Genomic DNA, 26,724 nt, shown 5'->3' with positions numbered 1-26,724 from the left:
GTCTGAGGGGAAATTGCGGTCTTTGAAGAAGGAGGCCATCTGGGTTGTTCGGTATTGGAATTGGTCCTCCTGGGAGCAGATGCGGCGGAGGCGAAGGAATTGGGAATATGGGATGGCGTTTTTACAGGGGGCAGGGTGGGAGGAGGTGTAATCTAGGCAGCTGTGGGAGTCGGTCGGTTTATAGTAAATGTCCGTGTTGAGTTGGTCGCCTGAGATAGAAATGGAGAGGTCTAGGAAGGGGAGGGAGGTGTCTGAGACGGTCCAGGTAAAGTTTAAATTTTAAGCAGTCAGGGCAGGTAGGAACAAAACCGAGAACAAGGTAAATTGAACTACATTTATTTCAATGTAGTTGCCTAACAGGAAGGCAGATAAACTCAGGAGAGGAACATGGGACTGGGATACCATAGCAATTACAGAGATATGGCTCAGGCATGGACAGGACTGGCAACTTAATGTTCCAGGATGAAAATACTATAGGAAGGATAGAAAGGGGGGCAAGAGAGGATGGGGAATAGCGTTTTTGACAAGGGATTATATTACTGATGTACTTAGGGAGGATATTCCTCGGAATGCATCCAGTGAAGTTATTTGAGTGAAACTGAGAGATAAGAAAGGGATGATCATCTTATTGAGATTGTATTATAGACTGCCCAATAGTCAACAGAAAGTTAAGAAACAAATTTGTAAGGAGATCACAGTTATCTGAAGAATAATAGGGTGGTTATGGTAGGGGATTTTAACTTTCCAAACATAGCCTCAGACTGCCATAGTGTTAAGGGTTTAGATGGATAGGAATTTGTTGAGTGTGTACAAGAAAATATTCTGATTCAGTATATGGATGTACCTACTGGAGAAGGTGCAAAACTTGACCTACTTTTGGGAACTAAGGCAGGGCAAGTGACTGAGGTGTCATTGGGGGAGCACTTTGGGGCCAGTGACCATAACTCTATTAGTTTTAATATAGCGATGGAAAAAGACAGACAGGATTTGAAAGTTAAAGTTTTAAATTGGGGGAAGGCCAATTTTGACAATATTAGGGAAGAACTTTCAAAGTTGATTGGGTGTAGATGTTCGCAGGTCAAGAGACGACTGGAAAATGGGAAGCCTTCAAAGATTAGATAGTTAGAGTCAAGGGACAGTATTTTCCTGTTAGGGAGAAAAGCAAGTCTGGTAGGTGTAGGGAATGCTGTATGACCAGCGACGTTGAGGTTTTGGTCAAGAAGAAGGAAGCATATGTCAGGTATAGATAGCAGAGATTGAGTGAATTCTTTAGAAGAGTATAAAGGCAGTAGGAGTATACTTAAGAGGGAAATCAGGAGGACAAAAAAGGGACATGATATAGCTTTGGCAAATAGGTTGAAGGAGAATCCAAAGGGTTTTTATAAATACATTAAGGACAAAAGGGTAACTCGGGAGAGAATAGGGCCACCCAAAGATCAGCAAGGCAGCCTTTGTGGAACGCAAGAGATGGGGGAGATACTAAAGGAGTATTTTACATCAGTATTTGCTGTAGAGAAGGACATGAAAAATACAGAATGTGAGGAAATAGATTATGACATCTTGACAAATGTCCATATTACAGAGGAGGGGGGCCTGGATGTCTTGAAACATATAAAGGTGGATAAATCCACAGAACCTGATCAAGTGTACCCTAGAACTCTGTGGGAAGCTAGGGAAGTGATTGCTGTGCCTCTTGCTGAGATATTTGGTTCATGGATAGTCATCGGTGAGATGCCGGAAGCCTAGAGGTTGGCTAATATAGTGCCACTATTTAATAAAGGTGGTAAGGAAAAGCCAGGTGACTCTGACATTGGTGGTGGGCAAGTTGTTGGAGGGAATCATGAGATTAGGATAGTGAACATGGCTTTGTGTGTGGGAAATCATGTCTCATTAACTTGATTGAGTTTTTTGAAGAAGTAACAAATAGGATTGATGAGGGCAGAGCGGTGAACGTGATCTATATGGACTTCAGTAAGACGTTCAATAAGGTTCCTTATGGTAGACTTGTAAGCAAGTTTAGATCACATGGAATACAGGGTGAACTAGCCAATTGGATTCAGAACTGGCTAGAAGGTAGAAGGCTGAGGGTGGTGGTGAAGGATTGCTTTTCAGACTGGAGGTCTGCGATCAGTGGTTTGCCACAAGGATCGGTGCTGGGTCCACTGCTTTTCATCATTTATACAAATGATTTGGATGTGAACCTAGGAGGTGTAGTTCGTAAGTTTGCAGATGACACCAAAATTGGAGGGATAGTGGATAGCAAAGAAGGTTACTTCAGTGTACAACGGGATCTTGATCAGATGACCAATGGGCTGAGAAGTGGCAGATGGAGTTTAATTTAGATAAATATGAAATGCTGCATTTTGGAAAGACAATCAGGGTAGGATGTATACACTTAATGGTAAGGTCCTAGGGAGTGTTGCAAAACAAAGAGAGCTTGAAGTGCAGATTCTTGGTTCCTTGAAAATAGAGTCTCAGTTAGAGAGGATAGTGAAAAAGGCACTTTGTATGCTTTCCTTTATTGGTCAGAGCCTTGAATATAGGAGTTCAGAGGTCATGTTGCAGCTGTACAGGACATTGGTTAGGCCACTTTTGGTACATTGTGTGCAAGTCTGGTCTCCCTGCTATAGGAAGAATGATGTGAAACTTGAAAGAGTTACGTTGATGGTTGAAGGGTTTTGGCTATAGGGAGAGTCTGAATAGGCTTGGCATGTTTTCCCTGGAGCGTCATAGGTTGAGGGGTGATCTTATAGAGGGTTATAATATCATGAGGGACATGGATAGGGTAAATAGTCAAGGTCTTTTTCCTGGGCTGGAGGAGTCCGGAATTAGAGGGCATAGGTTTAGGATGAGGGGGAAAGATTTAAAAGGGACCTAAGGGGCAACGTTTTCACACAGAGAGTGGTGTGTGTTTGGAAAGAGCTGCCAGAGGAAGTGGTGGAGGCTGGTACAATTACAGCATTTAAAAAGTGTGTGGATGGGTACATGAATAGGAACGGTTTAGAGGGATATGGACCATGTGCTGGCAAATGGGACTCGATTAATTTGGGATATCTGGTCGGTATGATCGAGTTGGACCGAAGGATCTGTTAACATGCTGTACATGCCTATGACTCTATGATATGGGACAAGTACAGGAAATTGGAATTAGTGTGCCTTTAGTAGTAGTTATTGTCAGTCCGGACTCAATGGCCAAAGGGCCTTTCTGTGCTGTGTGACTCTGAAGCTATTTACGAATTTACTTGTGTCTTTTTTTTTTCTGACAGACTTACTGTGTGTATATTAAGCGCTGCAACTTCAAACTGTTCCACCTATTTATTATGAAGTCTTTCGCAGGTTTTGGCAGAACAAGTCAATTCAGACAGCAACTTGATTTCTGTATTTAACTGTACATATGTGGCTATCAGAAGTTGACTTAGTATTGTATAGTTACTGTTGTATAATACTTACGAATGGTGAGCATTGTTAACTTCATTGGCACGTCTGCATTAAAATCCAGCCATGTTCTGCCTTCTGATAGTCATAGCATTTGTTTAGAGGCTTGATTCTTTAATTTGATCAGAAAAGCATTCATCCACAAAACTAAAATGGCAATGGGAGGAATCTGAAACTAGCACCGCAGACTAAAAAGTGGACCTAAACCAATGGGGAATGTGCATTTATTCCCATTAGCATTTATTTGGGGCTATCACAACATCACTGAGACACAAATTCCATTTTCAGAGAAGGATCCTGTTACTTTCTTACAGGTGTTTTGCATGTAAAATCAGAAGAGAAGTTAATATCAGTATATTTATTAATTATAATTAAGGACAGTATAATTAAAAGGGGGTGGAATCCTGCATATTTTTAATTTATTCCTGCCTGGTTTCCACCAGACACTGGGGAGAAAGCAGGGACGGAGAGTTAAAATCACTGCTTGTAACATGCCAAAGTATCAAATATAGTATAGAAGAAATGGGCCTTTAGCCCACTGAGTCTGTACCGTCAAAAATACCTACCTACACAAATCCCACTTTCATACAGTAGGACAATAGCCTTGAATGTTATGATGCTTCAAATATTTTACAAATGTGAAGATAACTGTCTCAACTGTCCTCCCAGCCAGTGCATTCCAGAGCCCATCACCCTCTGGGTAAAAAAGTTTTTCCTCAAATTTCTACTAAACCGCCTGCCTTTCACTTTAAAAGTGTGCCCTTGGTTCCTGACTTTTTACCTGAAAGGAACATCTGCTTTCTATCTATCTTGTCCAAGCCCCGCGTAATCTTATATACCTCTATCAGGTCCATCCTCAACCTTCGCTGCTCTGAAGAAAATAATCCAGTTTAATCCAACTTCTCTTCATTGGTAAAATGCTCTATCCCAGGCAACATCCTGGTAAATTTCCTATGCATTCCCTCCAGTGCAATACATCCTTCCTATAGTGCTGTGACAAGAACTGTATGGTACTCCAGCTGTGTCCTCATTGAAGTTCTGTACAGTGAAATCATGAACTCCCTGCTCTTATAATCTATCCCTAGACTGATGAAGGTGTGTCCCGTCTGCTTTCTTAGCTTCCCCATTAACCTGACTTCCCACCTTCAGGGATCTTTGGACAAGTACCACAGGGTCCCTCTGCTCCTCTGAACTTGCTGGTGTCCTACCGTTCATTGAGTACACCCTTTAGTACTTGTTCCAAAGTGTAGCAGCTCACATTTATCAGGATTAAACTCCATCTGCCTCTGATCTGCCCATCCGTCCAGCCCATCTTTATCCCCCTGTTACCGAAGACTACCAAAGACTACCATCTTTTAATGTGCTTATCATCTCTTCCCTCTCCCTCTCCCCTCTCCCACCAACATGCTCATCCACATGATTAAAGAATACTACAAACAATGAATGACCCAGCAGTGATCCTGTAGTACGACAGTGCGCACAAGGCTCCACTTATATAAACAGCTTTCTACCGTCACTCTCTGTCTCCTGCCACTAAGCCAATTTTGGATCCAAATTACCAATTTACCCTGGATCTCATGAACGTTTGCTTTCTTTATCAGTTTCCCATGTGAGACCTTGTCAAAGGCCTTGCTGAAGTCCATATAAACGAAATCAAGTGCTCCACCCTCATCTGCACAAAATTCAGTGGAATTTGTTAGACATGACTCCCTCTAACAAAGCCATGCTGACTATCTCTGATTAAACCTTGCCCTTTTCAATAGGGATTAATTTTCTCCTTCAATATTTTCTCCAGTAGTTTTTCTTACCACTCAGGTGAGACTCACCAGCCTGTAGGTCGCTGGTCTATCTCTACCTTGAAAATTGGAACCACATTTGCTGTCCTCCAGACCTCTGGCACTTCCCCTGTGGCTCAAGATAATTTAAAAATTAGGGTCAGTGCACCTATTGCATTCTTCCTCATCTCCCACGGTAGCCTGTGTTACAAATCATCTAGACATGGGAATTACCTGATTTTAAACCCGCCAAAACCTCCAATACTACTTTGCTTCTTCTATCAATCTGTTCAAGAATCTCACAGTCCATCTTCTTGGTTCTGTAATTGAATCCTCCTCCTCCCAAGTAAACATAGATGTGAAGTACTCGTTTAAGGTACTACCATTTTTTTCCGGCTTCATACACACATTTTCCTCTTGGTTCCTAATGGGCCCTACTCTCAATGATTATTATCTTTCCCTGATATATTTGTGGATTCTGTTGGGGTTCTCCCTAAGCTTGCTTGTCAATGGTTTTTCATGCCCCGTCTTTGCCATTTAATTGCCTTCTATACTCCTCTAGTGCCTCCATTGTTTTGCTCCCTTTGTACATGTAATACATATCTCTTCACCCTGTTCTGAAAATCTTAAGATATTCTGGGTTCTCTGGGCTTGTGGTTCTACATTTCGCCCTAAGGGGAATATGTGCCTGTATATACATAGTACCGTTTTTAATGCCATCCATTGTTCTGCTGTAGATTGTCCTCAAGTAGCTGTTCCCATTCTATTTTGGCCATATCCTGCCCAAGTTTAATACAATCTACCTTACCCAAATCCACAACACTTTTTTGCAGACCATCTTTCTTTTTTTACATAACAAACATAGAACTTATAGGACATTAAACTTAGGTGCAGAATTAGGCCATTTAGCCCATTGAGTCTGCTCTGCCATTCGATATTTTATCAATCCTATACCCCTTAGTCTTCTCCACATAACTTTTCATCCCCTTACTAATCATGAACCTATCTATCTGTCTTAAATATACTTGACCACCATAACCTTCTGTGACAATGAGTTCCATAGATTCACCATCCTCAGGCTGAAGAAGTTCTTCCACATTTCAGTTCGGGAGGGTAGTCCCTTCATTCTGAGGCTGCGCTTTGGGTCCAGAGTCTCTCCGAATGGAAACCTCTTCTCTACATCCACAGTATCTTGGCCTTTCAGTATTCTGAAAGTTTCAATGAGATCCTCTCTCACCTTTTAAACTCAACTGAGTATGACACAGCATTGTCTACCACTCCTCTTACAAAAAGCCCTTCATCCCCAAGACCATTCTTATAAAGCTCTTCTAGACCTCTGCCAGAACATTTTTCATTAGATGGAGGACCTTAAACAGCTCACAATATTTCAAATGCAGTCTGGAATATTGTGAATAGTTTGGGCCCTTGCATCTATAATGTTGTGGTGACTATTACTAAAATGCTCCCCCTCTATGCCTCAGACACCTATCTGGCTTCATTCCACAGAATTAAGTCCAGCACTACACCATCCCCTGTAGGACCATCCACTTGTTGATATAAAAAGTTCTTGTTTATATGTTTCAAGAAATTTACTCTGCTAAACCCATTTTCTATAATTATCCCAATTAATATTATTTATTAATTAATCGTCCCAAATCACCTCCTATAACTACCTAATTATTGTTTTTACACATCTTAGTGAATTGGCTACATATCTGCTCTTCAATTGCCTGCTGGCTGTTTGGTAGCCTATAATACACACCTAACAGTCTCATTGCTCCCTTTGTATTCCTAAGTTGCACCCACAAAGCCTCATTTGAAGACCCTTCCAAGATATTGTCCAACCTCACTGAAATAACTGACTCCCTAACTAATAATGTGGTAACACCTCTACTTTCGCAATCCCCCGTGCTTTGCCTGAATGTTAAGTCATACAGCTTAGAAACAGGCACTTTGGCCCACCATGTCTATGCTGACCAACAAACACCAAACTACATTAATCCCATTTGCCTGCACTTGGTCTAAGGTCTACTATGTGCTTATCCAGATGCTTCTTAAATGTTATGAAAGTATCTGCCTCCATCACACTCTCAGGCAGCAAGTTCCAAATTTCTACCATCCTCTGGGAGAAAAACCTTTCTCTCAGTTCTCCTCTAAACAATCTAAACCACTTTAAACATATGCTCTCTGGTCTTATGCACATTTGCCTTAGGGAAACGATTCTCACGAACTACTCTGTCTATGCCTCTCATACCTTTGTATCCCTCAATCAGATCATCCCTCAGCCGTCTCTGCTCCAAGGAAAGCAAGCCCAACCTGTACCGCCTCTCATAACTGAGATTTTTCATCGCAGGCAACATACTGGTGAATCTCTTCTGCACCATCTCCTGTGTAATCACGTTCTTCCGATAGTGTGTCAGTAAAAACTGCACATATAGTGTTTCATCTATGGCCTAGCCAAAGTTTTATAAAATTGTAAGAAGGCTTATTTGCTCCTATATTCTACGCACTGGCTAACGAAAACAAACATCCTGCATCCCTTCTTCACCAGTCTATCTAACTGTGCTGACATCTTCAGGACTTGTACACCAAGGTCCCTTTGTCCCTCAGTACACCCTAGGGATCTCCATATTAGATCTCTCAAAATGCACCACCTCACACCTATCAGAAATAAATTCCATCTGCTGTTGACCTGCCCAATTTACCAGCTGATCAATATCAGACTGCAGCCTGAGACCATCCTCCTCAGGATCAACAACACCATCAGTGGTTTGTGTCATCTGAAAGCGTACTAATTGTATTGTCTACATTCACATCCAAATCACTTATGTACATAAGAAACAGCAAAGCTCCCAGCACTGATGCCCATTGTACAGTGCTGGTCACAGGTTTCCAATCACAAAAATATCCCTCCAACTTTTGCCTCCTGTTTGCAAGCCAATTTTGAATCCAGTATGCTAACTTGCCTTGGACTCTTACTTTTTGGATTAGCCTTTCATGTGGCACCTTGCCAAAGGCCTTTCTGAAGTCAGTGTAAAAGACATCAACTGCACAACTCTTCTCAGTATATTTAGTTAACTTTTAATCCTGTTCCTCAGACTTTTTCCAATAGTTTCCCTACCACTGACATCAGACTAACAGGTCTGTAATTACCTGGTCAATCTCTGCTGCTCTTATTGAACAAAGGAGCCACATTAGCTACCTTCCAGTCATCTGTGGCCAGCAATTTATTAAGTATCCCTGCCTGGGCCCCAGCAATCTCCTCCCATGGCAGCTTGGGATACATCTCAACAGGCCCTAGAGATTTATGCACCTTTACACCCGTTAAAACAACTAATACCTCCTTCATGTTAAGATTAACATGTTCTAGAACCTCACCATCCCAACTGAAATCCCATGCCTTTCTCTTCTGTAAATACAGATCAGAAGTGTTCATTTAAGCCCTCACCCATGTTCTCAAGCTCCAGATACAGGTCGCCCTTTTTGTCCCTAATAGGTCCCACTCTTTCCCTGGCAATCCCTTTATTATACTTACAAAATGCCTTGGGGATTTCTTTGACCCTTACTGGCAAAGATATATCGTGGCTCCTCTTTGCCTCCTCATTTCTTTTTAAAGCAAACCCATACACTGTTTATACTTTTGAAGGACTTCGCCTGTTTTTGATGTGCTGCAACTGACATGTGCTTCCTTCTTTTTCTTATTACATTCAGGATATCCCTTAACATCTAGGGTTCTGTGGACTTGCTGCCCTTCCTCTTCACCCTTAAAGGAACACGCTGGCCCTGAATTCTCGCTATGCTACTTTTAAAAGTTCCCATTTTCCAAATGTACAATTACCTACAAGTAGCTGATCCCAGTTCGTTTTCCAGATCCTGTCAAATGATATTGAAATTGGCCTTCCCTAAAATGAGACACTTAAGTTCTGCATTATCTGTATACCTTTCCATAATGACTTTTAAACTTAGAGTTATGGTCACTGTCCTCAAAATGCTCAGCCACTGAAACTTAAACCACTTGACGGACGTTATTCCTTAGGATTAGATGCAGGCACAAAAGAGCTCTTTGGGTGTCCTTTAAAAATTCCACCTTATCAATCTTTTTGCATGAATCCCAGTTAATGTTAGCAGAGATAAAATCCCAAGCCTGTTCTCTTTCATCTTTCGTGATTTGCCTTCATATCTGCTCCTCTCTTTCCCTTTGATTGTTGGAAGGCCTGTATTATAATCCCAAAAAAGTATTCACCTTTTTTTTTAGATTTCTAAACTCTATCTACATGGCCTCATTTGAAGACCTTCTCTTACTGCATTGATGCTTTCCTTTATCAATAATGGAATGCTGTCCCTCTCCCCACATTGTGCCTGAAACATCCATGGAATGTTGAACTGCCTGTCCTCTCCTTCCTTCAGCCATGTCTTAATATCATATACCCACATGCTGATCAAAGCTCGAAGATCATCCGCCTTACCAGTCAAGTTCCTTGCATTAAATTAGATGCAGTTTAGCTTTCCTAATATCCCTTGTGCCTTATCCTACCCATGTTTTCTCTGCCGACTGAAGTAACCTAGCATTCCTTCTATATTTGATTGAACCTTGCTCTTGACTTTACATATATTCTATGCACCACTCTCCCCAACAAATTAGTTTGAATTCTCCCCAACAGCACATGCAAACCTCCCAGCAAGGACTTTAGACTTCTTGCTGTTCAGTTTCAACTTTTACAGCTAGTATAGTACCTATCTATTCCAAATGTTGTCCCAATGTTCCAAAAATCTTAATCCTCCCTTGTGCATCATTTCCTTAGCCATGTGTTCATCTGACCTATCTTTGTAATTCTACACGCATTGCCACGTGGCACAAGACGAAATCTGGAGATTACAACATTAGTCAGTATTGTCTCTCCCTCAGCTACGTCTCTGATAGCAACAACTTTGCAATTCTATGTATCAATCTGTACCTTTAACTCATCTGTCTTACCTATAAAACTCTTAGCATTGATATACAGGCTATCCAGCCATGCCTTACTCCCTTGAAACTCTATATGGCTGAACTCCCTGTGCCTTGGTTTCTTTTCTAAGCTATGCTGTGTCACTATTTATTTAAAGTACTGTGTCCCCTATTCCTGCTCAACTAGTTTAAATTCCCCCTTGAAGCACTAGCAACCCTCCCTCAAGGATGTTATTCCCAACCTGGTTGAGGTACAGACTGTCCCACTTGGAGATGTGCCTTCCCTAAAAATGGTACCTGGTGATACAGGAATCTTGCACCAACTCTTGAGCAATGCATTCATGTGCTGTACTCTCCTACTTTTGTACTCGCTAGCACATGGTACTGGGAGTAATCCTGAGATTAAACCCTTTAGGGCTCTGCTTCTTAATCTACTGTCTGGCTCCCTGAACTGTTGATGCAAAACCTCATCCCTCATTCTACTTATATCGTTGGTACCAATGTGTATCTTGACCTCACTTGTTTCATCCTCCTCCTTCAGGATGCCCTGCAGCCACACAGTGACATCCCTGGTCCTGGCATCAGGAAGGCAACAGGCCATCCTTAAGTCTTCAGCTACTTCTTCCTCCCCTCTTGTACAGTCTGGCTGTTTATGGTAACAAAAGTCTAGCTGTCACTAATGCCCTTGAAGATACCAGTGCCCTCATCAACTTCCAAAATGAAAAATGGATTTATGAATTGAACCTCAGGTCTCCTGCCTACCAACCTGCTCCGCTTTGGCTGCCTGGTTGTCATCCATTCCTTGCTTTCCTCCAGTCCTTCCAGCTGTGGTGTAACCACCTCTCTAAACATGCTATATACGAAAGCCTGGGCCTCACATTGTGCCACAGTGTCTCCAGCTGCTGCTCTAGTTCCAAAACCCAGAGCGTACATTTGTGCAGTTGGGAGTACTTCCTGCATCACTAGGCTCCATGACTCCCCACACATGATAGATCAAGCATTCCATTCAGCTGCCCTCATCTGCATGATTTAAATTTCTTTGGTCTTAGAAGTTAACATTTTCATGAAATAATTCTACAATTTTTAAATAACTGCTATTTAAGGTGAGCTTCTGAAGGTAGTTCCCTTACAAGCTAATCAGCTCATTGCTTTCCTGTGTGACATCACTCCAATTTTTCTCCTCTGATTCAGATGAGTGAATTTATACCTGGCATATGTTTAACCTGAAGCTTGTTAAGGGTGCATAAAGACTTAAAAGAAAAATATACTCCAGTAAGTGTGGAATGGAGACATCTATAGTCTACTTCAGTAAGTGACATGAAGGTTCCAAGTGAGAACATTGTCTGAGGAAAAAAGAAATGTAAATAAGTTGTAATAACTCAATTTCTGCTAGTAACTCACAGTTTAACTATTTAATGAACAAACAGCTGATATCACAATCATTATTGTGAATTCCTCTTTTGTTACTTTCTGATAGATCCTCGATGAAGGACAATCACCAAAACACAATCAGTGGAAGACTCGTGCTGTTTTGGATTGGAGCACCCACCAGGTTTCTCATTGGCTTATGGGACTGAACATGGAACAATATATTCCACAATTTACTGCCAAAGGCATTGATGGAGAACAGTTGCTGCAATTGGATGGAAGCAAACTTAAGGTAAGTAAATACCAAAAAAAATTATTGCTTTAGTTCAAGTTAAAATATATTCATAGTTCAACCATCAGAAATAATATATTGCACCTTGTCAATGCCTGGCATGGAAAAATCTACAATCAAGCTGCATCAAATAGGTAATACAAAAATAGGTACAAATGCAAATAAATTATTAAGCTAAGATTTTGCTAATTTTTTTGTTTTTTGCTGTATACTCAACTATCAAAAGATTTGCATGAAAAGTATTTCTGCCAGTTCTAAAATGGATGCAGAGAGAAAATTGAAGATACAAGGGGCCATGGCTGTAAAAAGTTAGTTAAAAATCACACAACACCAAGTTATAGTCCAACAGGTTTAATTGGAAGCACTAGCTTTCGGAGCGCTGCTCCTTCATCGGGTGGTTGGGAGGACACAATTGTAAGACACAGAATTTATAGCAAAAATTTACAGTGTGATGTAACTGAAATTGTACATTGAAAAATACCTTGTTTGTTTGTTAAGTCACTCATCTGTTAGAATGGCCATGTTAGTTTCACTTCCTTCATATGTAAATCACAAAACTTTTTTTTTACAAGTTACATTTGGGCGGCACGGTGGCATAGTGGTTAGCACTGCTGCCTCACAGCGCCAGAGACCCGGGTTCAATTCCCGCTTCAGCCGACTAACTGTGTGGAGTTTGCACGTTCTCCCCGTGTCAACGTGGGTTTCCTCCGGGTGCTCCGGTTTCCTCCCACAGTCCAAAGATGTGCAGGTCAGGGAAATTGGCCACGCTAAATTGCCCGTAGTGTTAGGTAAGGGGTAGATGCAGGGGTATGGGTGGGTTGTGCTTCGGCGGGGCGGTGTGGACTTGTTGGGCCGAAGGGCCTGTTTCCACACTGTAAGTAATCTAATCTAATCTAATCTAATCTTCTCAGGTTAACTTTAACAATTGGTGTCAGCCCAGATAATGTGTTGAAGGTGTTAACACCTGTGTGCTGCTGTCTGTGACATAATGTTTAGACTGATTCTAATCTAAAAAATGAATTTACAGAATCTTACATGAATTCATGCGGGGGCGGGGTCTGTGAGTGTCTGTGAGAGAATGTGTATATGTGTGTGTGAGTGTAAAGGAGTCTAAGTCTGTGAGAGGGTGTGTATGGGAGTGTGTGTGTGTGTGTGTGTATATAGGAGTGTCTGTCTGTGTGTATAGTGCAATGGTGGTCACCTGGAATGTGACATGAACCCAAGGTCCCAGTTGAGGCCCTCCTTATGGGTACCGAACTTAGCTATCAGCGTCTGCTCGGTGACCACCATTGCACTTTACACACACACAAACATACACACAGGCACTCCTATACACACACACACACACTTCTATACACACTCACAAACATTCCTACAGAGATACACACTCTCACATGCACCCTCTTACAGACACTCACAAGCTCTCCACCCCACCCCCCCACACACACGCGCACACACACATACACATACGTTTGTGGAGTAAATTTGTACTTGCAGAGTTACATTGTACTTTGCTCAAAAACTGCATGAATCCATGTAAGATTCTGTTAACTCATTTTTTAGATGAGAACCAGTCTAAACATTACGGTACAGACAGCAGCACACAGGGGGCTAACACCTTCAACACATTATCTAGGCTGACACCAATTGTTAAAGTTAACCTGTGAATGTAACTTTACAAAATAAGTTTTGTGATTTACATATGAAGGAAGTGAAACTAACACGGTCATTCTAACAGCTGAGAAACTTAACAGTCAATGTATTTTTCAATGTACAATTTCAGTTACATCACACTGTAAACTTTTGCTATAAATTATGTATCTTACAATTGTGTACTGCACAACCACCTGATGAAGGAGCAGCGCTCCAAAAGCCAGTGCTTCCAATTAAACCTGTTGGACTATAACCTGGTGTTGTGTGATTTTTAACTTTGTGCACCCCAGTCCAACACCGGCAACTCCAAATCATGTAAGAAGTTAGTTAACATAAATTAATGTGATAGATTAAATCTTGGATTCGTATACCGATTGTCAGTTTTTTTTCTTTAAGTTCCTATGCCCTTTTAAAATGGTAACTAGTGTTGAATCTTATTAAGTTTATTTTCACCATCTCAACAATAGTAGTGATGTATTATCTCTGTTTGGGATTTTTCATTTCTTTGATCTATACTGAATTGTTGACTTATCCAACCCCTTTGCAGTCAGGAGCTAACTTTCAAATTTTATTTCACTTTTAATGGCTGGGGGCAAATTTTAATTAATACATTAGGAATGAAAATAGAAATTGCTGGAAAAGCTCAGCAAGTCTAGAGCATCGGTGGAGAGAAAGCAGAGTTAATGTTTCGGTTCCAGTGATCCTTCCTCAGAACTGAATGTAGCTAGGAAAAAATTGGTTTTATGCAGAAGCTAGCGTTTGGGGGAGGGTGTAAGGAGTAAATGGTAGGTGGCGGTAGAGCCCAAAGAGAGAGAAGACCAGTTGAACAGACAAAGGAGTGGAAAACAATCAGCCTGGGACAATAAATAGCCATCTTCCTAGTATGTAAGAAAGTAAATGCAACGTGCCTTAATGACGACCACGCAGTGGCTCTGACCTCCATAATCATGAAATGCTTCGAGAGGCCCACATTAAGTCTATTCTCCCAGCTTGCCTCGATCCACTGCAATTTGCCTACAGACTTAACAGGTCCACAGCGAATGCCATTTTCCTAGCGTTGTACTCATCCCTGGAACATCATGATAAGAAGGACACCTATGTCAGACACCTGCTCATCCCTCCAGACAAATCTCCTCCATAATAATATTCAACATTGAATGGATTCTGAGCCCCCTACCTACACACACAATTGTGTAGCCAAATTCAGAACGTACACCATCTACAGGTTCACTGAATCATAATACAATATTGTGGAACCCCTCAAACATTTCAAGAAGGTAGTCCTGACTCTAACTTTTCTATTTATTTTAAGCAGGTATAAGATAGATATTCCAGGAATGATGCAGCTGGTCAAACCACCCAGTTAAAACAAAACAGTATTTATTTACAGACTACCGAATGAAACACGAACAAAAGTGAACAGATTATAGAATAATTTAACCTATCTGAAAACGCAAGCGACTCTATCGCAATTTAAAGATGGTATTCCCATTTCCTGCAACATCCCCATGATCACGCTTGGCAAAAAAGGTAAAATCAAACCCAGGTCCTTACGGGAGAAATATCAGAGGAAGAGAGAGTCAGCCAGAAAACCTCTGTTGAATCCGGGAACCTTTCTCCCCAACAGCTTTCTTTGACCAGCAGCTTCAAACTAAACCAAACTTAATAAAAACCTGAGCCGGGAGAACTAGCCACTCCCCTTTCATTGTACAACTGTTTTAAAAAACCCCTAAAGGCCTCCTCTGATTGTTAACTTAGGCAGTATCTATTAACCATTATTAAAGTCAGTTCAGACATACCAGCACCTCTGCCTTTCCGAGTCCTTGTGAAAAGAAACAAGGACAAAAATAACTTTGTTAAAGAGACAGCATCATCGCAACAGAAAAGAGATAGCGGGCAAGGTGACGTGGTATAATGATAACAATATCTCTCTCAATGTCGGCAAAACAAAAGAACTGATCATTATCTTCAGAAATAAAAGAGGAGAACGTGCTCCCATTGAGAAAGTTTATAGCCTTAAAACTTGTCCTTAAACATTTAGATTAAAATGTAATTTTAAATTATAGAACACATTTTCTGCACACTAGAAAATAGACAGTTAGGGAGGATAAAACAATTAAGAACATTTGCCTTAACATCAGTGAATTTGTATAAACAGGACACAGTGATAACATTCACGACTATTGCTTTGTGAAATTAATAACAATGTTTGATTCTGACCTCGAAACAAAACTCGGTATCAATTAACTTCTCTCTCGAATTATTGTCCTTCACTATTATGTGTCTAGTTCAGAACATGCAGTACCTTTGTTAACATTTAGTGTTTGTGGCAGTACAGCCTTTGTAAATTTGTGTAGAAAGGTAGTCTGTTTGTGATAGTACAACAAAATAGCCTGCCAGGGCTCTTGAAGGAAGAGCAATGTCGTACTCTCCAGGGTTATTAGAATCCAGTTAGCCTGGCTTCTAGGTATCAGTGTTATGTTGTAACAGTGATGCTATTAGTAAATGAAGGGGATGTTAAAATTAAACTAAACTGTCTGTAAGAGTTTTTTTTACTTCCAGACTACCAAAGGTACGCTCTCCAGGACGAACCAAGAGAGGCTTACAGGTTGAGTTCATAAGGAATTCCCTGGGCCGTCTCAAATCTGTACTTTATCAATTTGGCACTGCGAGCAGGGTTCCAACAAGGGCTACGTTTGAGTGAAACTGGAAAAGAGGAGCTCCGCCTAAGGGTCGGACTCGAGACCAATGGGCCCACAAGGTAAGATTATACCTTGATTGCTCTCGGTCTGCATCTTTGAGTGATGCCTCCCCCATTTCACTCTCATGGTACCCTAACGGAACCCTAAATGAGATCGTTTAAATAGGTACTAAAAACAGAAACTGTCAGGGTTTTAGAATGTGAAGAATGTTTTTCAGAAATCATTAGTCTTATTCATTGTCAGGTTGTTGATTAGTGAAAGTTTGAGGTCTAGATTATCTTCTCTGTTGTACCTGTTTGGCTTGGCTTGTCTTGCTTTGCCATTTTGTCTTGTTTGTCTGCTATGGTTTTGTTCTGTTTGTTTTGGTGTTTGTTCTTTGTTTATGAAATATAGAGAGTGGTTGCTGCTTTTATAGCATTAAAAAAAATGCTGGCCAAAGATACAACTCTCGCACACTTGGTTAAGCAGCTATGTGCCACAGCCAGGATTTATGAGGCTAAAACTCCCTAACTTTGACTTCTAGAACACGAGTGCCTCATTACCCTTAAAATGTGTGCGCGAGACAGAGAGAGACAGGCAAGCAGAGATTCAGTGCTGATTCTCTGCAGCTTGCAGAAAGTTTAATCCTTTGAGATTTGGTTTGGATGCACATTTGCTTGTTGGTGAGTGAATGTATGTGTTTTGTGGGGTTGGAGCCCCTGTAGATCAGTAGTTTTGTGAAGATTTAAAGTAGGTAAGATAAATATGGATGCAACTCCAGATAAGATGGAAGACAAATGTCCCCTATCAGAAATAATAAGTCTGTGTCCTAATTATGAGAAACAATTAAGGAGAATATCGGCCGCAGCTGCTCAACAGAATAAGGATTGGCCTCTAGAAGGCAACATGATTTAAATCTACTCATTAAAATTGAACAAGTGATTTGGAAAAAAAGAAAGGGAAGTAAGCAGAAAGAAGCCATATCAGCGTGGAAAAAGGTAGCTAGAGAAAAATGAGAAAACCCATGGAATCATCATGGAGACAAAACTATATTAAAATGGGAATTAGTCCATTAACTAAGGAAGGATTAAAACTAGGTTGGACATAACTAAAACGCAAATGTGAAGCACATGATTGAGAAGCAGAATTGGAATTGGGAAAAATTTTTAAAAAAACACAAAGATTCTGAATCTACACTGAAACATAAGGAGCCCCAAAGAAAAGGGAAACTGGTGAATAAACAACAGACTGCAGCTGCGCATGATGAAACTGACAACAAAAGCTGTTCCTTATACCCTACCTTCCCCTCTCCCAAAGACTCATTACTAAAAAAACCTGATCCATCTGTGGATGGGGGATGGGAACCTGATTCGGAGGAGGAAATATTTTATGCCTCCCATCCTGTCTGGAGACCTCCTCTGGTTCCCCGCCTGAACCCTCCCCCTTACTCTGAGGACGAACGTGCCGAGGCTCATATCCTTCCCCCAACTGCTCAGCTGAATAAGGATTTGGCTTACCACGAATCTGTTGCCCACCACACTAGGAGTCAATTAAAATTAAAACGTGGAAGAAACAGTGAAGAGAATCCTTTGATTTCCACTGCCCATACTAATAAATCCCAAAGACTTTGATAAATTGCGATCAAAATTTTGGGACCTTAATATCAGTCCTTGCACTCACCCTGATGTGAGAGGGCCAAAAAGAAATTTCCCAAATAGAAGAGTTCCTAACCCAAAGGCCCTGAATCCAGGACAAGCTCAATTTGTGGATCTTTATCAAACATGGAAACCTCATGAATTCTCAAGCATTATTAATAAGGCTCCATATTACGGAAAGAATCCTGAGGGATTTATTAATTACATTAATAGGACTAGGACCATTTATAATGCTGCCTCCCAAGACCTACTTCACTTCATAGAATGCACCCTTTCCCCTGAAAAATGGGCTGAGTTCTTAAAAATGTTACAATGTAATAATCATACCCAGCTTGTAGTCCGGCACCAGGCCAAACCTAACAGATCAGATTGGATTATTACCTGTCTCCACCAAGCAGGGAGTTGTGTAGTTGATGTGGATAAAGTCTTAATGTGGAAACCCAGCTCGTGCAAAGGGGCTGAGGAGTTCCTTACCCATTTTAAGGAATGCTATGCCGCTTATTCTGGTGACACTAAATACCCCAATTTAATGCCCTATGTATGGCTGTCTTACCTGATCAGGTACAGAAAGCTATTAAAACCCACAACATCCACTGGCAAGATGCCGAGGTTGCACAATTCAGCCGAGAGGTTTGTTACTTCTGGGAACTAAAGGATCCCAACAGTAAGGCTACCATCGGCAAGGTCAAGACAGAACTTGACCAAACGACAGGGGCTAAACCTAAATCCAGGCCTCTATGGTATGAACTCCCCCCCCGAACAACTACTCGCGTTTACAGAACTCAATAGTACCGTGTCTTCAGTTCCTGCACTAGGCCGACCTTTGCATGATCACCACTTCCATCTTTATGTTGCCATTCTTGACACCTGTGCTACAGCTGTTCTCGCCCAGCAACATGGCTCCTCTTGGTGCCCTGTTGCCTATTATTCTACTAAGCTTGATCCTGTTGCTCAGGGTATGCCTTCCTGCACCCAGATTGCCCCTGCCATCCATACTATGGTATTGGTTGCCTCTAATATAACTTTACATCAAAATGTAGAAGTTTGTACCTCACATTCTACAGTATCCTTGCTTACATCTAAACGTACTCAACACCTCACTATAGCTCATCGCAGTTATGAGATTTCATTACTTAAGAATCTGATTCTCTCATTTAAGTACACTCCTTTAACCCTGCTACATTCCTGCAGGAAGAACCTCTTGAACTGCCTCTTGTTACTAAACCATGTCCTAATCTTACGGATCAGGCTCTTGTTAACCCGGACCTTACACTTCATGTCGATGGTTTTTCTTCTATCTCTCCAGAGGGCAAACGCATGTCAGAATATGCGATTGGCACTTTATCCCAAACAATAGAAGCTTATTCCGTCGATTCACCTTGTTCGGCCTAGCAAGGTGAACTCTCTCTCTACAGCAATGGAGTGGAGGTTGAGAGCATCAAGTATCTTGGAGTGATGATAAGCAGCAACTTGTCCTGGACTTCCCACAAAGGTGCGATAGTCAAGAAGGCACAGCAATGCCTCTTCTTCATAGGCAGCTCTGGAAGTTTGGCATATCCATAAATATCCTCACCAACTTTTACAGATGCATGCTGTCCGGGTACATAACAGCCTGATACGGCAACTGCTCTGCCCAGAGCTGTAAGAAACTACAGAAGGTTGTATGCACAGCCCAGACTATCATGGAAGCCCGTAATGCTCTCCTACAAGTTCTTCCATCAGGCAGACTCTTCTCTGCCATTATTAGACTCTTTATCTTCAAATAATGCTGATCTAATGTTGTTCTTGCCTCGTGCATGTCCTATGCAATGTAACCTGCATGCCTTATTCTGTCCAAGTTTTTTTCACCTGATGATCTGTATGTCCTTGCTTACTATGATCTGTCTGTACTGCTCGCAAACAAAGCTTTCCACTGTACCTAGGTATGCGTGACAATTAATTAAATCAATCAATCAAATAGTTGCTAATGGTGACAATTTGTGGCTAACTGTGGTTCGTGTATAATAACAGACCATGTAATAACAGGTGCCTCAAGCCCTAAGATTGTTGAAGTTGACGTTGAGTCCAGAACGGTATAGAGTTCCCAAGCCTAAAATGAGGTGCTGTTCTTCCAGCTTCTGCTGAGGTGCGCTGGAGCGCTGCAGCAAGCCTGAGACAAAGATTTGGCCGGGGACCTACTCCCATGCCCTTTCCCAGCCCCCACACATGGTCTGCTGTTAAACTCAACCCATTCTTGGCCAAGATTTGGAGTTACCGGTGTTGGCCTGGGATAGATAACATTAAAAATCACACCAAACCAGGATAGAGACCAACAGTTTATTACAAGCGTTCGGAGCACTGCTCCTTTTTCACTAGCTACCTGCCAGTGAATAGCTTTGTCAATAGCTACCTTCATCACCATCAGTAGCTATACATTCTCCCAGGCTGATCATTATCCATTCTTTTGTCTGTCCAACGGTTATTCTGTCTCTTTGTGCTCAATCTCCACCTATTGTTTACTTGTTAGGTGACGTGCCTGAAGATGGGAGGGTGACTAATGTTGTGCCATTATTTAAGAAAGGTTGTGGGGAATTGCCTGGGAACTACAGACTGATGAGCCTAATGTCTGTGATGGGTAAGTTGTTGGAAAGGATTCTGAGAGACAGGATCTGGAGAGGCAAGGACATTTAGGACAGTCAGCATGGCTTTGAGCGTGGGAATTTGATTGAGTTTTTTGAAGGAGTGACCAAGACAGTAGATGAGAGCAGTGCAATAGATGTTGTCTATATGGGCGTTAGCAAGGCCTTTGACAAGGTACTGCAAGGTATGTTGTTGAGTAAGTTTAAATCTCACAGGTTCCAGGGAGAGCCAACCACTTGGTTGCAAAATTGGCTAGACAGTAGAAGACGGGGGTGCTGGTAGAGAGTCGTTTTTCAGATTGGTGGCCTGTGACCAGTGGTGTGGCATAGGCATCAGTGCTGGGCCCACTGTTGTTCGTAATTTATATAAATGATTTGGATGAGTATTTAGGAGGTATAGTTAGTAAATTTGTGGATAATACCGAAATTGATGGTACTAGGACAGGACTTACACAGTCAGTGTTAGGGCATTGGGCAGTATTATTGAACAAAGAGATCTAGGATACAGGTTCATAGCTCCTTGAAAGTGGAGTCACATGTAGGCAGGTTAGTGAAGGCGGCTTTCGGCAAGCTTGTTTTCATTGGTCATAGCATTGAGTGTAGGAGTTAAGACATCTTGTTGCAGCTGTACAAAACATTTGGAGTACTGCATGCAGTTCTGGTAATCCTCTTGTAGAAAGAATGTTCTTAAACTAGAAAAGTTTTATTAGGATGCTACCTGGACTGGAAAGGTTTGAGTTATTAGGAGAGGTTGGATAGGCTGGGACTTTTTTTCCCTGGAGTGTAGGAGACTGAGGGGTGATCTTATAGAGTTTTATAAATTCATGAGAGGCATAGATGAGGTAGTCAGCTTTCCCATGGTCGAGGAGTCTAAAATTGGAGGGCATAGTTTTAAGGTGAAAAGGGAAAGATACAAAAGAGTCCAGTGGGACAGTTTTTTCACACAGATGGTGGTGAGTGTCTGGAATGGGCTGTCAGAGGTTATGGTGGAAGCAAGTACAGTTTTGTCATTTAAGAAACATTTGGACAGGTACATAAATGGAATAGGTATAGAGGGCTGTGGACCAAATGCAGGCAAATGGAATTACAGTTGTATAGTCCTTTATCCGAAATATTTGGGATCAGCTGGTTTTCAGAATTCAGAAATTTTTGAATTTCAGAATAAGTGACAATTTGATGGTGAAATCTTTGAATATTTTACCGGAGGAGCAGACTCACTCAGTAAAACGGGCCTTGAGAGAGAATTGGGGCCTGCCACTGCTTGGCCACACCCTCACATGTTGCATTTGAGTGACACACATCGAGTGGGTGTCAACTTGGGTTAACTGTTTGCATGCCTAACAACCTTATTAATGAGAAAAAAGCTTCACAAAAAGCCTCGGACTTTGGAACTTCTCGGATTTCGCAATTTTGAATAAAGGATTGTCTACCTGTAGTTTAACTGTGAAAACTTGGCAGCACAGACAGGTTGGGCTGAAGGCCTAGTTGTCATGCTGTAGACCCCTATGACTCCTTATGCAACCAACCACCTCTCACCCCAGTTTTCTGCATAAAAGACAACTTTTTTCTAGCTAGACAGGGTCAGAATGAGAGAGACTAGGTTCCAAGGGAAGGAGAGGAGACGGGACTAGCTAGGGCAGTTTGATTTAAGTAACTCTTGAGCTTGCTTTCATGTCTGGTGGGGCACACTCCAGGCTGCCTTCAGAATCCACACACAAGTGAGCCCCAGAAGCAAGTTACCACTCAGCCTGTTTCTTTCTTCCTTTCCAGGCTGCTTTTTGGAAGTGAGGAAGGGAAGGTGGAGAAAAGAATTGGCAGTGTATCTGATTTAGTCTACGCATTCACACATAATCACTCTGCTCCACTCTTTACAATCTGCCTCCCTCCCTTTCTTTCTCATGCACTGTCTTGCCCTTGGTCTTCCTCATGCACACTCCCCTTTCCTGCTTCCCTTTCACTTTGCCTTTGACTCCCTCAAACAAGAGCAGGACTTAGACCGTTAATGTAAGGGTCCTGGGGAATTTTGCCAAACAAAAAGACCTAGGGGTGTGAGTACATAGTTTCTTGTAAGCCGAGTCACAAGTAGACAAGGTGGTGAAGAAAGTGTTTGGTACGCTTGCTTTCATTGGTCAGTTTAGAGGTTAGGACATCATGTTGTGGCTGTATAGGACATTGGTGAGGCCACTTTTAGAATACTGCGTACAATTCTGGTTGCCCTTCAATAGGAAGGAAGTTTTAAAACTTGAGAGGGTGCAGAAAAGATTTACAAGGATGTTGCTGGGGGGGTTTGAGTTATATCAAGATGGTGAATAGGCTGGGCTCTTTTTCCACGGGAGCATCAAATGTTGAATGGTGACCTTATGGAGGTTTTTTAAAGCATGAGGGCATGAAATGGGTGAATAGCTAAGGTCTTTTTCCCAGGGTGGGGAGTCCAAAATGAGAGGGCATAGGTTTAAGGTCAGAGGGGAGTTAAAAAGGACCTGAGGGGTAACTTTTTCACACACAGAATGATGCGAGTGTGGAATGAGCTGCCAGAGGAAGTGGTGTAGGCTGGTACAGTTACAACGTTTAAAAACCATCTGGAAGGTACCTGAATAGGAAGGATTTAGAAGGGTTTAACTGCTGGTAAATGGTAGTGGTGGAATTGTGTTTTCTGGCTGGAGGTCCATGACTAGTGGTGTTCCCCCTGGGATCCATACTGGGACCGCTGCTGTTTATAATACATATCAATGTGTTGGATGAAAATGTAAATGGATGGTTTAGTAAGTTTGCAGATAATACAAAGATTGGTGGAGTTGTGGATAGTGTAGAAGGTTGTCAAAAGATACAGTGGGATGTAGATCAGTTGCAGGTATGGGTGGAGAAGTGACAAATTGAATTTAATCCATGGGAGTGTTGCTGAACAAAGAGACCTTGGAGTGCAGGTTCACAGCTCCTTGAAAGTGGAGTCACAGGTAGATATGATAGTGAGGAAGGCGTTTGGTATGCTTTCCTTTATTGGTCAGAGTATTGAGTACAGGAGTTGGGAGGTCATGTTGCGGCTGTACAGGACATTGGTTAGGCCACTGTTGGAATTTTGCTGGCAATTCTGGTCTCCTTCCTATCGGAAAGATGTTGTGAAAGTTGAAAGGGTTCAGAAAAGATTTACAAGGATGTTGCTAGGGTTGGAGGATTTGAGCTATAGGGAGAGGCTGAACAGGCTGGGACTGTTTTCCCTGGAGGGTCGGAGGCTGAAGGGAGACTTGATAGAATTGCAACATTTAAGAGGCATTTGGATGGGTATATGAATAGGAAGGGTTTGGAGGGATATGGGCCAGGTGCTGGCAGGTGGGACTAGATTGGGTTGGGATATCTGGTCAGCATGGACAGGTTGGACCAAAGGGTCTGTTTCCATGCTGTACATCTCTATGACTGTAAGACTCTATAAGTGTGAGGTGCTGCACTTTGGGAGATCAAATGTTAAGGAAACGTTTACAATTAATGGCAGGACCCTGAACAGCATTGATGTATAGAGGAATCTAAGGGTTCAAGGCCATAGCTCCCTGAAAGTGGCCTTGCAAGTAGATAGGATGGGAAGGAAGGCAAATGGCATGCTTGCCTTTTTGGTTGGGGAATTGAGTACAAGATCAGGATGTCATGTTACATTTTTGTAAGACTTTGGTTAGACCACACTTAGAGTATTGCATTCAATTCTGGTCACATTACAGGAAGGATGTGGAGGCTTTGGTGCAGGAGCAGAAAAGGTTTACCAGGATGCTGCCTAGATTAGAGGGCATGAGTTATGAGGAGGGGCTAGAAAACGTCAGGTTGTTTTCTCTAGAGCAGTGGAGGCTGAAGGGAGACTTGATAGAAATCTATAAAATTATGAGATGCATAGATACGGTTGACAGTCAGAATCTTTTTCTCAGAGTTTAAATGTCTAGAACCAGGAGGCATGCATTTAAAGTGAGAGGGGGAAAGTTCAAAGGAGATAGGAGGGGAAAATGTTTTTACACAGAGAGTGGTAGGAGTCTGGAATGCGCTGCCAGGTGCAGTGGTGGAGGCAGATATGATAGGGGCATTTAAGAAACTTTCAGATAAGCACATGAATATTCAAGAAATGGAAGGATATGTCTCAATGGCAGGCAGAAGGGATTAGTTTAATTTGGTGTCATATTCATCACAATATTGTGGACCGAAGGGCCTATTCTTGTGCTCTATCAAGGGCAGGCGGAAAGGATTAGTTTAATTTGGTGTCATGTTTGGTACATCATTATGGGCCGAAGGGCCTGTTCCTGTGCCGTATTGTTTTATGTTCTAAATATGGCTAGGTCAGATTGGGATGTCTGATCGGTGTGTACGAATTGGACCGAAGGGTCTGTTGCCACACTCTGACTCTGTGACTCTTCTCACATACTTTCTTCCCCCTCCCTCCCAAGTACTCAACCCATCCCTCTCCTATACCATCCCATTCTCTGACTTGCTCCCTCTCCCTCTCACTCTATCTCCCTGTGTCCCTCCCCTCACTCTCCTGTACCCCATTATCTTTCCTGCTTTGACTTACTTCCCTCTCCCATCTCCCATTCTCTCACTCTCACTGCCCCTTTCTCTCCCTCACAACCTCTTCCCCTTGCCCTGCACCCCTTCTCGTCTCCCACCACTATCCCTCCATCACATTTTGCCTTCAACTAAAAAGCGGGGCCAAGGGACCAAATGTGGCAAGATGTCATATATAAAAAGGTATAGAAGAAAGTGGTAATATGGGTCAGAGAATTGCAAGAAGAGACAAGAGGAATAAACTGAGGAATACAATAACAATCAAGACAAGATTTTACAATGATGACAAAACTAAAGGCTCTATTCTATCTGAATGCATAATATTAATAACAAATTGAACAACTTGATAGCGGACGTTGAAATAAATAAATGTGATCTGGTAGCCATTATGGAGACATGGCTGCAGGATGTCTAGGATTCGATCCTGAATATTGAGAGGTATATGGCATTCAAGAACAGGAAGCTAGGTAAAGGTGGAGGAGTAACACTATCAATCAAGAATAGCATCTGTGAAATAGTTAGAGATCTGCATGGTTCATGAGATCAGGATGTCGCATAAATTTAGATGGAGATAAGAAATAATAGGGGAAAGGAGTTAGTGAGTGTGGTCTGTAGGCCCCCTAATAATAACTACACTGTATATCAAATGATCGAAGAAGAAATATTGGATGTTTGTGGTAGAAGTGCAGCAAGAATCATGGGTGACTTTAATTTACTTATGAACTGGAAAAATCCAAATAGGAGTAGTAATCTAAGTGAAGAATGCTTTCTTAGAGCAGCACTGTTCTGGAACTGCCCAGAGCAAGTTATATTAGATATGGGATTGTATAATGTCACAGAATTAATTAATGAACTCTAAGTTGTCCATTGGTGGCAACACCAAAGTGTGATTGGATTTTATATCCAGTTGAAAGGGTGAAGATTGGATTGAAGACTAATAATTAAACCTTAATAAGGGCACATGTATGGGCATGAAAGCTGAGCTAGCTAAAGGGACCTGGTATCGTAGAGTCAGGGACAGATCAATAGAGACACAATGGTAGACATTTAAGGAAATATTTCAGAATAGTTAGAATAATGTGGGTGTATTCGTGGATTATGAGAATTGGAAATGGACATTAAATATGAAAACAAGGAGCACAAGACCGCCATTCAGCCCATCAAGCCTGTTCAGCCATTCAGTATGATCTGGCTGATCCTCTGTCTCAATGCCATATTCCTGCTTCATCCTAATACATCTTGATGCCTTTAAAATCTAAAAAATGATGTGTCTCTTTTTTTGAGTATATTTGGTAACTAAGCCTCTACTGACTTTTGTGGTAGAGAATTCCAGATCCATTACCCTTTGAATGAAGAAATGTCTCCTCCTCTCAGTCCGAAATGGTCTACCCTGTAACCTGAGACTGTGTCTTCCAGTTCTAGATTGCCCAACCTCTGTACTACATCCTCAGGACCCACTCTGTACTACATCCTCAGGAGACCCACTCTGTACTACATCCTCAGGAGACCCACTCTGTACTACATCCTCAGGAGAACCCACTCTGTACTACATCCTCAGGAGAACCCACTCTGTACTACATCCTCAGGAGAACCCACCCTGTACTACATCCTCAGGAGAATTCATACTCTCAACAAACAGTATTTCAATTCCATCTCAAACATCAAAAACTGTAAGTACAACAAACTTTTATCCACCCACCTCCATAACCAGCGCTCCTCAAACATTCCAGAAGATTCCCCTGGCCTTGGAACCTATTCCGCCATTA

General features: G+C 41.9%; 1 protein-coding gene across 14 annotated transcripts in view; it reads left to right on the top strand.

The window, feature by feature from the left end:
• Positions 1-26,724, top strand: part of ppp1r9a (protein phosphatase 1, regulatory subunit 9A) — a 360,369-nt gene that overhangs the window by 305,675 nt on the left and 27,970 nt on the right. For 10 of the 14 annotated variants that reach the window (XM_043689927.1, XM_043689929.1, XM_043689921.1 and 7 more), the window contains one exon: positions 11,633-11,815. In XM_043689927.1, coding sequence (XP_043545862.1) covers positions 11,633-11,815 — 183 coding nt within the window. Of the gene's footprint in view, positions 1-11,632; positions 11,816-16,030; positions 16,230-26,374; positions 26,464-26,724 lie in introns of those variants that run through there. The other 4 variants (XR_006311675.1, XR_006311674.1, XR_006311676.1 and 1 more) reach the window with 3 other exon arrangements.

Source organism: Chiloscyllium plagiosum, chromosome 5 (assembly GCF_004010195.1).
Source record: "Chiloscyllium plagiosum isolate BGI_BamShark_2017 chromosome 5, ASM401019v2, whole genome shotgun sequence".
Lineage (NCBI taxonomy): Eukaryota > Metazoa > Chordata > Chondrichthyes > Orectolobiformes > Hemiscylliidae > Chiloscyllium > Chiloscyllium plagiosum.
Note: the sequence above shows the minus strand (reverse complement) of the source record. Positions and strands in the feature narration are given on the sequence as shown.